The following is a 15,343-nucleotide window of genomic DNA, read 5'->3' as shown; positions in this document are numbered from 1 at the left end:
CTTCTGTCAACCTAACTTGGAACTTAGTATTTTTATTTGTGTCCCTTTAGTATGGAGGAGCAGAGTGCAAGCAATCTGTGGCGTAGCAAAAATTCACAAACCCTGAATTCTATAGAGTTTCCTACAATGTATTAGAGGTAACTCTGGCACTGCAATCGTTGAGCCATCATGGGAATGATGGGAAATGCATGGATTTGTCTGATCTTCGTGCTTGTGGATTGAGACGTTTTTGTGGATTTGTTTTTTTACGCTTTGTATGCCTTCATTGTCATAAATCTCAAAGCAATCTATATTTTTCAAAGTGCAGAGGACGCTGCTGCAAACACACACAATCGCTACTAATTGCTGCGGTTCAGCTTGTCAAAGTGGCCAAATCAAAACATGCCAAGCGTCTTGAGGCACTAGCTTGCCTGCAATAAATTCGTAAGGGCCTTACATGTCGTTTGCTGATGCATCCGTGTTGTAATGGTTTCAATATTGGGCGCCTATGCTAGAGGTACTGTGTTTTAATCCTGCCATCGTACAATTTTAATAATGTTTAATTGTTTTGACATGGTACATTGTTGAAAATGAGTTGTCAAAGTTGCGAAGCTGTTTGAAGCCAGAAGGACGAAATTTAGGCAAATCCATCTATTTCCCATAATTCCAATGCTGGCTTAACCGCTCCCATTGCAGCTCCCCTAGACACTAGTGCCAGAGTTCCCTGTAGTAATGATTGTATGAAATTCTATGCTGAATTCATCTGCGCCTAATTGTGAGTTCTCATGTTCTCCAGTGCAGTCAGCATCCACGCACTTTTGCTGGATTATATTACCACTTCCTGGAAAGGCAGCTTTACATGTCTGCAGTTGTTATTTGACCTGATGTTAAAAATACAGTAAAATGTCGCAACAATGAAATTCACGGGCTGTGAGAAAAAAATGTTGTAGTGGGAATTTTATTGCTGTGAAAATCAAGTGAAAAGAAAACAAAATGAAAAGCGTCTAGCAGCTGCTTATTTCCATAAATAATTTTGCCTGTTTATGCTTTTGCGCCAGCAGTGACTGAATGCTTTGCTTTCAGTCGATGAGGAGCTGCATTGCAATGTCATCGTCGTGAGTGCCAAGAATGCAGCGGACTGTGTCAAAGGAGTCCATCACTTGAAATGCGCTGTGTACATTATGCACGATGGGAGCATCACGAAAGCGCTTAAAGATCTCATTGTCATTCAGCTCCTCATGGTCAATCAAGTCCATGTCGGTGTCCACATAGCCGTGGAGTTACGACGCCATATGGAAACTCTGTCAGGAACACTGCTGGCTGTCCCTGGGGCTAACTCCTGGCCAACATCGCCTTCCATTGTGGGCTTATGCATCATCATTTGGACTAGTCGGTGACTGATTTTCAGGTTGAGACTCCACGTGCACAAAATAGTTTATAACTTCGTGCCGCATCGACATCCAGGCAGTCGTAATCATCTGCACACCCATGAACAAGTTTACTTTGGTGTCACGGCCAAATGCACTCAATTAGCCTTGAATGGTGGGCATGCTCCACACACTGGATCAAACCTTGATCTAGAGGCTGATGAGTGAAGTGCTTTTAGGTGGAAAAAATTTCACTTAACATTTATGAGTTCGAGAATGTCCATGTCATGTGCCGAACAGTTCACAACCAAACAAACCTTGTGGGTTTGCCTCGTAATATCCTTGTCAAATGCAATGAGCCAGTGAACAAAAGTGGCTTGCATCATCCGCAAACAGCTGTTTGAGACTTTTTTCGCCAGCAGGCTTCACATGCTTTTAAAGCAGCATGGCTTGCTGCTCTTGTCGATGAAAAAGTGGAGGCTGCTTATTCAACCCATCCATGTTTGTGCAGAGCAGAACAATGATGTGCTTTTAAAGTGAATAGCTTTCTTTGCCTCTTTTGTCCAGTTTTGTGGTTTGCTGGTAGCCAATCGTCAGACTCTGAAAGGAAAATGTTTGTTTGCTTGTTCATTTCTTTGTTAGTTCGTTTGGGCTATTCGCTTACATTGACAATCTTGGTTTCTGAACTGTTTTTAACTCTGCTTCCCCTCATGTCTTCATTGCTCCTTCAATTGAAGTGCCCTGGCCAACATCTCGTAAAACAGATTGGTCTTGTGTGCATTGTAGGATGACGCAATTTCAGAGTTGCCGCACATCACTTTGCTGATGTTGTAATGACACTCCTTAAACTAGTTTAACCACCTGGCATTCGCTTGTCTTTAGGTCATCACTGAAGCCCAGTGTGCAGATGTAGTTGAGTGTCTTTTATTGGGTCATGCTTCCACTGATCAGGATCATCATTGTCCTCATTCCACAAAACTAGGTGTAAAGTGCCTTGTCAAAGTCTTCATGCCTCCAACTGGGTGGTTTTCTTTCATTGCACGGATGCACCCAATGCTAGCACCTTCGAAATGCTGGTTTTATATTTGAGTGTTATTGACAGTGACCTAGCTGAGATATCAATTTTCTTGGCAGTGTTTTTTTTTTTCCTTCTGGTTGCTGCCTCAGCAAATGTTCAAGCCTTCTACTCTTATGAATGAATTTTTCTCTTCTTACTTGGGGCTACTGCCATTAGCACTCGCTACGGAGCTTACCGCTATCTTTGAAAAAAATTATGCAGATCCACGCACTGTGGGATTCGATGCAAGCGAAGCTTTCCATGCTGGATGCTTTGATTGATGATAATTGGCGTTGATGTTGATGGCTAAAGCTTAATTTCTTCAACGTTTAGTCTAACACGAGAGTCGTGAGTTGATGTTAAATGTTGCCTTGTGTGCACCACTGCTGTTTGCTTGAGGCATTGTTGTGTGCCATATTTCATAACCTCTGAGAGCGTTGAACATTGTCATTGTCTTGCATGGCACATCCCACCGTGGCAGAAGCATTAAACTTGAATTGGATTATGGGGCTGTACTTGCCAAAACCACGATCTGATTAAGAGGCATGCCGTAGTGGTAGACTCCGAATTAATTTTGACACCGTGATGTTCTTTAATGTGTCCCAAAATCGAAGTGCCCGTGCGTTTCCTATTTTGCCCCCGTCGAAATGCGGCTGCTGTGGTTGGGATCGAACCCGCGACCTCTAGCAATGCCATAGCTGCAAAGCTACAGAAGTGTTGATTTGACAGTCAACCGCTTCTGTAATGTCATGGTGTTGCTTGGAGCCTGCGGTGCACTTTAATGCGGCTCTTCATTTGCACAACCTGCTTAGTTTGTCCGCTTGACATATTTCCATGGTGTTTATTTTTCAGAAATAGCAGCAACGTACTGTACTGTACCTTGAACTTAAGCTTATCCAGTTTCCCTGCAACCGCTGTTGTATAGTAGTAGGGTTTCCTTGCCTTCTCACGTCACCTCCCCCCCCTTCCCCCCCACTCCCTTGTATGGGAACTGCATCTTTGCCTTCCTCCTCCCTACAGTTCTATCTACGTCCCCTGTGGACTCCCACCTTTGCAGAAAGGGAAGCACTGCAGTTTCTGCAATGCTTCTGAAGGGAGTCACGGATAATTACAGCTTTCAAGAGGCTAATGTAGCAATGCCCAGGGAGCTCCAGAGGGCATTCTGACGTGGTGGGGTGAAAATGAGTTTCTTCTGTTGTCTTTCCTGTCTGACTCGCTCCTGTCATGTATACACACGCTCAACGCCCTAATACCTCCCCCCCCCCCCCCCCCCCGGCGTCGCGGTGTGCCGGGCAGCAGCAGCAGCAGCAGTGGGAAGTTGAAGGAAGAGGCAAAGAAAGCTTTGCTTTAAAAAAAAGTGTGCAGTCATTGCATTTTATCCATACTATAATTTCCTGATGAAGATTGGACTCCGGCCAAAGCATCAGTACCGTGCGAAGAGCGATGGAACAAAAAATGTTAAGCATAACATTAAGATACAGGCAGACAGTGGTGCGGACTAGAGAGAAAACAGGGTAGCTGATATTTCAGTTGATTTTAAGGGGTAAAAAGGGAGACGGGCAGGCAATGTGATGCATAGGGCTGATAACTAGTGGTCTATTAGACTTCTAGAATAGGTGCCAAAGGAAGGGAATTGCAGTCCAGGACATTAGAGAATTAGGTGGTGTGGTGAAATAGGAAGTTTACAGGCATAAGATAAAGTCAGCTTGCACAACACAGTGGTGATTCGAGGTCGCCAGGAAAGGCCCTCGTCCTGCAGTGGACATAAATAGGCTGATGATGATGATGACAGAGACGAAAAGCTTGAATAGTGTGTCGGAGATTAGTGAAGCAGCAGTGTACTAGCTTTCCAGTGAACCCTAACAGCAGATAAAGCTAGCTTGTCACCGCAGTAGCCGAGCATAATATATAATGGTGTCCCCCTGGTGTTTTGCCCAATTTTGGCTGGTCTTGTATGATTTTTGCACTTTTATGGCTGTTTAGGGTCTGAAATTGGGGAATGAGTTTGCTTTCCTGACCGCTCTACTCAAATTCACAAGTCGTTTGCATCACTGTGGAAGCTGCAGGATTCGTTAGCCAATAGGAAGGCTGAATGCCCCTTGAAATGTGTTCATCCATGCCACATGATCTGCTCAGCGGCTGCTAAATTTGCTGTATATGATGTGCATGTGCAGACATTCTAAGATGTTGCATATCGCTGTAGCTTATCATGTGCCGAGCAAAAACAAAACTCTCTGATCGTGCCTTTAATCACAGTTATGCCGGGAACTATATTCCGCTACACAAAGATGTTGCCTTTGTATGCCTCGTACCTTTGGCAATGCTGCAAATGACCTGCGAGATGGAGTATAGTGTTAAATAACATGATAAATATAGTTTCTGTGTTTTTATGTGTGTTTCTGTTTCTTCTCTGGTAGATCGAGTGACTTCACCTCAAGAAGTTCTATTGAACTGGGAGAGCTTTCAAAAGGTAATTTGCTGTGGAGGAAACTTTGGTACATTGAAGTCTATAGGAGCCTGATAGGGAATTTAAAAGACTTCATTTAGCCGAGTTTGATTGTATGCCTTGAATATGATGGTTGTCTAGTCTCCCTAGTGGATGAGATCTGTCACCTCCTGGAACTCTAGCTCTTGAGTACTTAATTTTCATTCAGAGTTGAATACTATGGCCAGATAAAAGAACATTTGCAAAGGCCTCGATTTTGGTCACCATGGCTTTGAGGAAATGCTCAATACTGCATACATTTAATTCCATATTTTTTCTCAGTGCATAGATGAGTGCTTCTCTATCGTAAAATCATAAGCTGAAAACCTTCCCAACCACATGAATGCCAATGAACTTTGCACAAAGTTCACATTGAAATGTAAAAAAGTTAGCTCCCTCCCATTTCTTGACCCGAAAGGTAACCAAAGTGGCAACTTTCTAAAAATTTTCCATCTACCATAAACCAACTCGTATTGGCCCCTTGCTATGCTGCAAATTAAACCATCCAGCATGCAGCAAAGTGTCAGTTATAAATACGGGTGTGTAAATTTCAAAATTTAAGATATGAATCGAACTGTTGCTATCGATTCAAGAAATCAGTATCCGAAATTGTGGAATATTTGTTTCTGTTTGAATATAAGGGACACAAACACACTGGAGGGAGAAAACCAGTGCAAGTGAGAACATTCCAATTGTTTCTGCTGCAGGAGGGCTGCAGTTGCGCAAAGGCATCAGTTTCTGTGTGAACACATGGGGCAGATAAGTTAGCTGAATAATTTTCAGTCACTCAGTAAGAATTCACTTTTAAGCAGACTATACATCAATTTGTTGTCTCCGATTCTGTTCGGACATTCTCATTATGTGTGCATCCCTTTAAATCAATGTGGGGTGCTGTATTATCACACTTCTCCAATGAATACAGCACTGTACGTGCATCTGTTGACATGCTGTTCCCTAGTGTTATTGATATTGTCGTGGTGCTTCAGATAATGAAAGTGACTTCTGCACAAGCTTCATCTTTCACTTAGTTTAAAAATTAAAGTATTCCATTCATTATTTGGATGTATCTTTTCTCAAATATTCCTAATTGATTCTAAAATTTCATTATTCAAGTGTCCCTAGTTATAGATAGTTTATTGAAAGGAGCAGAAACTTATTAAACATTGTAATTGGGCACAAATAAGAAAAAAAAAACGATCCTCATTGTGTTCAGACAATGACTACCAGTACTTGATTTGGAAAACTGTCTGATGATGCTACCACCTTTCACTTCACTGTTACCTCGGAAACGTATTTCCTTACCATAGTTCAAAAGCGTCAGCGAGGCCATTGGTAAAAACACCATGAATAACCTCCTTTTGCTGTCGAAAGACCACCCCACAAGAGAAAAGCGTTGAATCGTCATTTTGTAGGATCCAATGGGCTGACTGTCCAGTGACATATATTTGCGAAACGAAAAATATAAATGAAAGAATCGGGGCAACATAACAAAGTAGTGTGGGCCCTTGCTTAAAAGCATGGTGCCATCGTTAAAGATTCATAGATACCGACCACAAGAGTGCTCTAAAGCAAACAGAAATTCTGCAAATGGAAACTGCCAAAGAATGCTGTTGTTAGTGTCGTGGTACATTCATGCCATGCTGAGCGACATTAGTTGTTCCAAGGATAACCTCCCCCATGTCCATGTCCAAAACAAAGAGAGATGGAGGCAACACACTACAGCATCGTCACCATCCCCTGATCCATGTATTCCTTCCCTGTCTATCAATCATATGCTAGGATACAAGCATACTAGTGTACATGAAACACCTCTTTTTATCATTGTGATCTTTAAATCTGTACTGTTTGCCATCTGTGATTTACACCCCAAGGGAGAAGCCGAGTTGGTCCTGAAAAAACAGGCTGTATAAATCCCAGTTTTTGGTTGGGCACTGTTCACTTTGTGATGTGAAAGTGCGGTCGCACTATGCCAGCAGGGCACTGATGATCTGTATAGAATTTGTTGGTGAGAAACCGGCCACCCACGTTGAGCTCGGGTGACAAAAAGTTCTTGTAGTATGACAGGCGATGCTGGCGATGCCAGCAAACTCAGTCTGCCGACCATGAGCGTGCGCAGCAATTAACGCCACATTTTTTGTTTGTATACTTCCTTTTTGCTGTGCACCTCCAGGCACATTCTATGAAGCAATGCTAAGCCTCTTTGTATTTTATATATTCACTTCACTGTCCATGTCAGAACCCGTGGTGCATTGCTGCACTACCATTTTGTTTCTGGGTCACTCCATGCCATCTCTCCTAACTGAGACACTTGATCATCTTTTCCATTTCTTTTGGAAAAGTATCTTTGAGTACAAAATTTTTTAGCCATGTGAGCACTGGTGGAATTTTGTCGAACAGCAAACCATGTTGTGAGCTTGTCAAAATTGAGTGTATTTGTGAAACATAAAGCCGGCAGTTATGTAATAGTCATTCTTATTTCATTAAAAACAATGTTTTCACCACTGTTTGTTGTTTTTATTTCTATAATACTGTAATGAATTAACCAAATCATATAATTTTTTAGAAACTACAACATGAATTTGGAAAATGTTATTTGTATGTGCATTTATAAATTTGTTGATTAGAGAGGAAATAGTCCACAAAAATGTGATGTTAAAGCATTCATGCAGTAAACAACTTGCTGAAGAAACTGAGCAGCAGATTTCTGATACTGATGGCTAAATTAGACCATCACTATTGCACTTAAAGCTTAAGTGGCCCCCTTATGCAAGCTATACAAGACCTTTCTTGAAGTGCTGTGAGTGTCCCTAACTTGTCATTTCCTCATAAATCCTTCATATTATGTACTTCTATAGATGTATCCTGTTCATCCTTTCCCAAATGGTCTACAAATAAGCCCAAATTGCAGTTGTTCTGTGTTGCTGTGTATTATAGTAGCACTTCTGTCTTTCGCAGATGGATTGTTTCATTGTATGTGTGCAACTTTATTTCAGCCAGTTCGCGTACGAAGGTAATTTGCAAGGCATGAAATACTCGGCACTTAATTAGTAGTTCATTGAAGGTGGTCAGATTATGCAGTTGTTTGACAAGAGTACGTAATGTGAAGCTTATAAGCCACTGCAGTTTTACTAGGGCTGGCACTTACCCATGAAGTGTGTCGTGGCTATAAAGTCGATGTTGCCACAGGTACATTTTCCCTTGTTCAAATCTCACAATCACACAGGAAGATGCAAAGTGTGTGTGACATACATTATCTGAATATTCCATTTGCTAGATTCCAAGGAACAAAAGTATAGCTGATTTTATAGATTACTGATCTTATTGAATATAAGTATTTTTGCTGAATAGTCTTTACAGTGCAGTTGCAGTGTAATAGCAGCAGTCACATTTCTGGGCTCCATCTTGTCGATTTCACACATGGGTATGTGTGCGCACCGTTCTCCGCATTCTATTCATAACATTGAAAAGGGGGTTTGGCTTTGCACTCGAAAAAAACTGCACTTGCTGGCTGGGTTCATGGGAGCATTACTGCCACACTGGAACGTTCTTGCAAATGGTTCAAAGTTACGCACAGCATCGTTGCAACCAGGTGCTGTTTTTCTTCCTTGGGAGTCTCTCTTGCACATCACATGGCAAGCAGTGATGAAGAGAATCTGCAAAAAGGTCATTCGTTAGGAGTCACTTCCAACTCTTGATTTTAAGTTGCTTACATTCTCCTAGTCACATGTGATTTTAAAACATACCTACTGTAACCTTCTAAATCATGTCTAGACACCTACGTGAGGGAAAGTTGGATTTCTATAGCATGTGCAGCCTTATGGCAGCAATCTACCAGTATGTCACCGACCCTCATGAGAGTTTCTGATGAGGGCGAACACTCCATGCAAACTGCATGGTGGTAAAACAGCAAAATGCTGAGCAAGTTGCCAAGGGTCCAGTATAACGAAGCGGTCATAAAAGACACACATGAGCTTTGTTAATGCTCAGAACAAACTGATTGAGAAACTTTCATAAGATGTGAGGCTTTACGAGTCAATATACATAGTACTATGAGCAATTTTATCATATTTCTTTACCTGTGTTGCTAACTGAGGCAGCAAAGTTGCTAATTTCCACTGAATTTTGATTTAAATTTGCTAAATCTATCATTAAAACTGTCGAGTAAATTTTAAATAAATGAGGTATTTTGGAAAACTACAGTTAAAACTTGATCTAATGAAACCTGATTTTACGAAATTCTCGATCTTAATGAAGCAATCTCAATTCCCCGGCAGGCGCCCACAGGGTTCAATGACGCCATCAACCCGAATTAACGAAACTAACTTGACTGAACTCGGTTTAACAAAGTTTTTCCTGAAATGAGTAAAAAAGCGGTGATTCCTTTCTCATTTTCACACAGACGGGGTTTTCTTTGAGTGTGCGCTCTAAAGCTATCGTGTTAAAACATCTAGGTGCCCTAGTCACGGCCCTAGCTTTATTTGCATGGAACAGTGGACTCAATACCGCCTCGGTAGGGCCAGCTGTGGTTGCGTTCATTATTTCATGATTTGTGCGACAGATGGCCGGATTAGCAGCAAATACAGTGCTGCTGTAGCTTTTGCATGTCACTACGTTACAATTTTAGATTTCGAAGGACCGAAAAATCTTTTTTGATTTTACTAACTTCCTGATTTAACAAAATCATTAGAGTGTCATCACTTTGATAAATCGAGTTTCAACTGTATAGCATATGCTAACATGGCATAAATCATCTACCAAAGCATTTCACATTTGTTTAATGTCCATGCATGTAAGAAAGAGGAAATGTGATGTTAGGGTGTATAGAGGTTTTCAAATTACTATTAAATCTACATAACGAATGAGATGCACATTTTGCTTTTACCTTCAGATTTAAGGTTACAAATCTGGGGCAATTAAAAGAAACCTAAGGGTTCTGAGCAGGGCTGGCTGGTTTATGTACATTATGGTGAAACAGCGCAGACGACGGGACGAGTGAAAATGGACAGGACGGTGTGCTGTCCTGTCTGCACTGTTTTACCATAATAAAAAACAAACGGGGACAACCCTATTTTCTTAGCATGGAAATTAAGGCACTTGGACTACTACATCCCTGCAAATTTTGTAGTTCTTTGCGTTCGTGAAAGGAGAACAATATTCTTTGACTCACGCTTGGTTGTATGTTAATATGGCGATGACCACTGCGTATATTCATGTAGGTCAACAAAGTGGGTCTGGAGCGGAGGGCTACTTTTTCAGGTACCACACTCGCTCCAGCCTGGCCGTGGTAGGTCAAATCCTATTTTTCTGCCCCTTGATCCACCTGGAAGCTTCATGCAGTATTGATTTGTCCGAAAGCCATGAGGAACGAGAGCAGCGTGTTCAAATTCACATGAATGAGCCCAGCCACTCCGAAATTTGAGCTTTTCTAGAGTCTGTCTGACTAATTATGCACCTGTTGCATCCTAAAATCCCAATTGTACACTTCATTGCAAATAGTATGCTTGCCAATGTTTGCCACTTGAACATATTTAGTGAAATTGCAGAACATGCAGCATTAAGACCCATTAAAATCGATTATGTAAAAAAGCAAAAAAAAAACATTTTATTAGCACAGTGTGGAGTATGTGAAGACCACCGCACTATGAATGAAGCACAAGCACGGTGTGAGCACCACATATGGGAAGAATACGATTATTCATCATACTGGACAGCTATTTTTGCAAAAAGAAAGAAAACGTAAAAAGGTATACAAATAAAAATTGCAGCAGATCCAACGAGTGGGAATTTATACAGCGAAGAGTTGTGCTAGTATATGAAGAGTAAGCACGCACGCACTATACCGAGCCTTTTAAGTGGAGCTGCTTACTACTGGCCAGTAGGATCGACGCCTTGAACGTATCATGATTTAAGACACAGCATGCGTACGTCGCGCAATTCGAATCCATTCTATCCGCAAGAAGCGTTTGCTTATTACCGTGCAACCGCGAAGGCGAGCTTTCTGGTTTTTGTTTCTTTGCCCTGTTACGACTGGCCTGCGGGGACTGGCGATCTTCGGAGAAGCGACCCCCGAACCCTTCCCAGCCCGCTGCGACGACTCGCTTTGTAAAGACAATGCGCCACCTCAACAGCCAAACGACGCCGGCATGTCTATTCACGTTCGGCGGGCCGTGTATTAGTCGATTCGCTGTAGCCTTCACGGTTTGCTTGGAGCAGGCGAACTCCTGGAAGGGGATGTTTTGCGGTGCTTTCCCACGGGCCCCAGAGGTCGTCACAGTCAAAGGAGAGACGCGGTGGCTACTGACTGCGGGGTCAGCTCTGGGATCGAGGCGCCGGCTCGGGTCGAGACTCCTGTCTACAAGAACCCTCTCACCTCGGTGTGTTCAGCGAAACCAAAGTGCGGAAGTGAGTGTGTGAACCCTCTCCCTCAAAGGCGGGTTGACGACGATGACTTTGGACGCTCCCATTGGTCGAAGGTTGAACAGCAGTTTTCCCTCACCTAGCGATCTAGGGAGGACAGAAGCGTTTGTTTTGTAAATCATGCTACACGTGCGTGTTTCGCAGCTTGTGCGACGCCAGCGGTCATGGCCGGGTCAGCTGCTCAACATTTGGCAGGGTCAGCTGCTCAACGTCTGCGCTGATTTGACGACTGCTTAGTGTAGCCTTAGTATTTGGTATGATCAGGATAACACTGTAGGCGTGTGTGATGAACAATATTTTCGGGTGAGGAAGCTTATTCTGGCGAGCGCCAATTCATTGACGATACTTGTTTCGGCTGCTGGCGTCAGAGGCGCAGTTTCACGTGGTGTGATTTTTCTTGCGACTTTACATTTGCGAAATCGCCTCGCAAAAGCAAAGCGCATAAACAAGCAAACGAATTCACAAGCGAAATCAGACTTTGTGAAAAAGGCATACTGAACCTTAGATCATTGTACATGATGAAAAACGAACATTCGCGTCGTATAAATTCTGGTTTCGTGGTTAATAAATCTCATTTTCCAGCTGCAGATGGCTCCGAATGGGTCCCAAACGAATGAACCAGGATATGCTCTAACCATTTCGTCAATGGAGAAAAAAGCACAATCGAAACTCATCCTGACAACAACCCGACGCTTTTTCCGGACGTTTACAATGTGCGGCGAGCTGACGAGAATAATTTGAGGAATAAAAAGACCTGATAAATAAGGGCTCGTTTCTCTGACTTGCCGCGAAGCGACTCGTAGTTACGCCGATTACGTTGGCAAGTAGGTCCCGGTTCTGTGTTCAGCAGTGAGCTATGACAGACCGCTTACAACTGCTTCAAAACCGCAAAACATTTCGTTTGGTGCCGTGCCAGACGACGAAGTACAGAGAACATTAGAGTACCGTGGTGTCACACAGTCACTCAATCAAGATTGCGCTCGACCGGATCACATTTCTCAATTTCGATCAAGCGTGGTCACTGCTACACGGTCCAACAATTCGAATCGAGTTAGCTCACTCGGCATGACGGTGCTGACGACAGCCTACTCGAATTCGATGCGCGGATCGCGATTGACTGAACACATCGAGCAAAATCGAGCTGTACCCGGTCCAGATCGAGGTGTATGGCGATCTAAAGTAGCAATGCGACATGGGCATCAAATGATAGGCCGCGGTTTACAACGCGCAGGAGCGCAATGTGGCATGCACCGCCAACAGCGAGGTGGTGTCTCCGTAGGCTTTATTGACGTGCGGGATGACCTCGTGAGATTATTTTTCCTGCTGCGAACGGCACTTCGCGTGAACGTCCAGGCCGGCCACTTCTTTCGCGGAGGGAACATGTGAAGTAGCGTACAGCCTGTCTCCGCTGGTTAACGCAGCAGCATGAAAGTACTCTCATATTCCTTTAATATGCCTAAACCGGCAAAACGTGTTAGCGACACCACCGAGGGCCACGCTTGCACCTTCATGTACACACACACACACACACACAAAAAAAAAACGGCGAATCAGAGATATACGGGCGGCTTTCGGCGACGTGCACGAAGTCTAAATCTCGCGGTCTTCCCACCTTCCTAGTGTCGCGCCGCTCGCCACAGGCGGCGCTGAGCAGTGCGGCACAGTAGAGTTACTGTATATGCTACCTGCGGTAGCATATACAGGAACACTACGGCACAGATGCTGCTCAGTGGCGCCGCCTGTTCACTGGATGGAGCCTATACTAGTACCCCTCTCAATAAGCTGATGGAGGGGCTTTAGCTTCGCTTATTCGGCAAGGGAACAGCCAGACTGCAGGCATGGTCACGATAAAGCACCTTGATAATTTGAAAGTACCGATACTCCTCCTCGCGGGCTTTCCTCCTCAATTCTCCTAGCCCGCCTGCGCACGGCACGCTTTTTCTCCTGGGGCCAGGAATGGGGATCGCACAACGGTTCAAGATAGGACACAGGACGTCGTCTACAGCAGCTGAGTTGACCGGAGTTCGAGAAGCAGTTCGCTGCATACTGCAACAAAGTCCCGAGAAGTGGACAGTGTTCTGCGACTCAAAACCAGCACTGCAACTCATCAGCAATTATATGAGCGACAGAACCGCATATAGTCCCCTGGTTTATGACATCGTGTATCTGCTTGCTGAGGCGTCTCATTCCGGACATACCATCGTGCTGCAGTGGATTCCTGGCCATTGTGGAATAGCTGGAAACGAACAGGCTGACGCAGAAGCAAAACAGGCGCACACTGACGGAACTATTGTAAAAATTCATTTTTCCAGGTATGACATTAACGCCTTGCTCCATACCTCCCTTAAAACTTCTACGGCACAACATTGGGACAACCCCGATTATCGACAAGAGCGCCTCCATAGACTTGACGCTGGATTACAATTCCGGCATCCACTTCGGTTGCGGAGAAGCCAGGAAACTCTCATTCATCGATTACGGCTGGGTGTGGCATACACCAACCGATACCTTCACAAGATTGGACAAACACGGGACCCTGAATGTAGCGTCTGTCACACTCTCGAGACAATAGCTCACGTACTTTGCGTGTGCCCTCAATATGCGGCCGAACGAAGAAAACTCAAATCTACAGTTGACAGCTTGGACTCCCGCCCCTTTTCAGAAGAAAAGCTTTTGGGCGCGTGGAGGAGTGTTGACTCTGCCCAACGTGCCATAAAAGCACTTTTGAACTTTTTAAGTGAGACTGGTTTAGACGATCGCCTCTAGAAGCTGTGAGACGTGTAGTCAGTGCGAAATGTGTTTGCGCAAAAACTTTTTGTGGCAAGATTACTTTTTGTATGGACATGATTAGTCTTAGTGTATTGCGTCTCCAGTGCGCATCCGCATATTGGACAACGTGTATATATAGTATCTCATTGTACCATATCATAATCATCCGCCACCTACCTTTCCCTGTATTTCCCACTTCCCCATTCCCCAGTGAGGAGTAGCAGGCTAGAGACACGCTCTCCAGGCCGACCTCTCCTCCTTTCTCTCCATTAAAATTTACTCCTCTTTCTCCTGGGCTCCCGGCTGACGGGCCGCATCATTCTATGGAGGCGTGTTATTTTGGGCTAGTTGCGCGACCCAGTGGTCTTGAAAATTTGGAGGAATGCTTATAACAGCATTGATAATGCTGAAGACGACGTTTATGAGGAGGTTGGTATTTTCTTAAAGCCGTACGAACGGGCTATAATGATGTAGAAAGTAATTAACACGGCAAGCTGGGCGAGTTGGTGATTGAACATGTTCCTATGGGTGGGCAGCGCAACCCGAACGAAAGACTAGAGGAAGTACACGATACGATACGAGCGCAGACTAACAACTCGGAAGAACACGTATCGTGTTCTTCCTCTTGTCTTTCGTCCGGGTTGCGCTGCCCATCCATAGGAACATGATGTAAAACGAGCTTTGAGGCGAGTTCTATGCTCCAGACAATCTTTCTGCCACATGATGAGATGCTTTACTTTGTGCGTCTGATCTAGTATTGCTTGTGGCACATCCCTTTGTGTGTGGCTTATTAAGCGAAAGCCTTAGGTCTTTCAAGGTCGCGTTGTGAGCTACAGAAAATGTCACGTGACCGAAGGCAGGCCGTAAGCGAACCAGAGCACGTGCAGCCGTGTATAAGAGATGATTACTGATTATCAAAGTAATGATTGATCAGTGATTGGGTTAAGGTGAATTAAGGTTATTCAGGAGGATTATGGCGTATTAAGGAGAATTAAGGTGGATTGAAGCTGTTGAAGGTGGCTTAGAGCGAATGAAGGTGGATAAAGGTGCATTAGAGAGGATTATGGTGGGTTAGGGGGATTAGTGAATGAAGAAGGATTATGGTGGATAAAAGAGGTTTAAGGAGCATTAAGCAGGATCAGGGTGGAATAAAGTCGATGAAGGTGGATTAGGGTGCATTAAGGAGAATCATTGTGGATTAAGGTGAATGAAGGATTAAGGAGGATTACGGTGGATTAAGGTCGATGAAAGGGGTAGTTGAATTAAGAT

General features: G+C 43.9%; 2 protein-coding genes across 15 annotated transcripts in view; one reads left to right on the top strand and one right to left on the bottom strand.

Annotated features, from left to right (window-relative positions):
* The window catches only part of U4-U6-60K (U4-U6 small nuclear riboprotein factor 60K), a 91,508-nt gene extending 79,465 nt beyond the window's left edge, over window positions 1-12,043 (top strand). For 7 of the 9 annotated variants that reach the window (XM_065434432.1, XM_065434431.1, XM_065434434.1 and 4 more), the window contains exon 16: window positions 4,821-7,390. The gene's annotated coding sequence lies outside the window, so the exon portion shown is untranslated. Of the gene's footprint in view, window positions 1-4,820; window positions 7,391-11,887 lie in introns of those variants that run through there. The other 2 variants (XR_010564965.2, XM_065434430.1) reach the window with 2 other exon arrangements.
* LOC135903943 (endothelin-converting enzyme-like 1) overlaps window positions 1-15,343 on the bottom strand; it is a 78,475-nt gene that overhangs the window by 8,818 nt on the left and 54,314 nt on the right. For 5 of the 6 annotated variants that reach the window (XM_065434421.1, XM_065434425.2, XM_065434420.2 and 2 more), the window contains one exon: window positions 8,461-8,541. In XM_065434421.1, coding sequence (XP_065290493.1) covers window positions 8,461-8,541 — 81 coding nt within the window. Of the gene's footprint in view, window positions 1-8,188; window positions 8,542-15,343 lie in introns of those variants that run through there. The other variant, XM_065434423.2, reaches the window with a different exon arrangement.

This window comes from Dermacentor albipictus, chromosome 1 (assembly GCF_038994185.2).
Source record: "Dermacentor albipictus isolate Rhodes 1998 colony chromosome 1, USDA_Dalb.pri_finalv2, whole genome shotgun sequence".
Classification (NCBI taxonomy): domain Eukaryota; kingdom Metazoa; phylum Arthropoda; class Arachnida; order Ixodida; family Ixodidae; genus Dermacentor; species Dermacentor albipictus.
The sequence above is the reverse complement of the archived record's forward strand: the minus strand, read 5'-3'. Positions and strand labels throughout refer to the sequence as shown.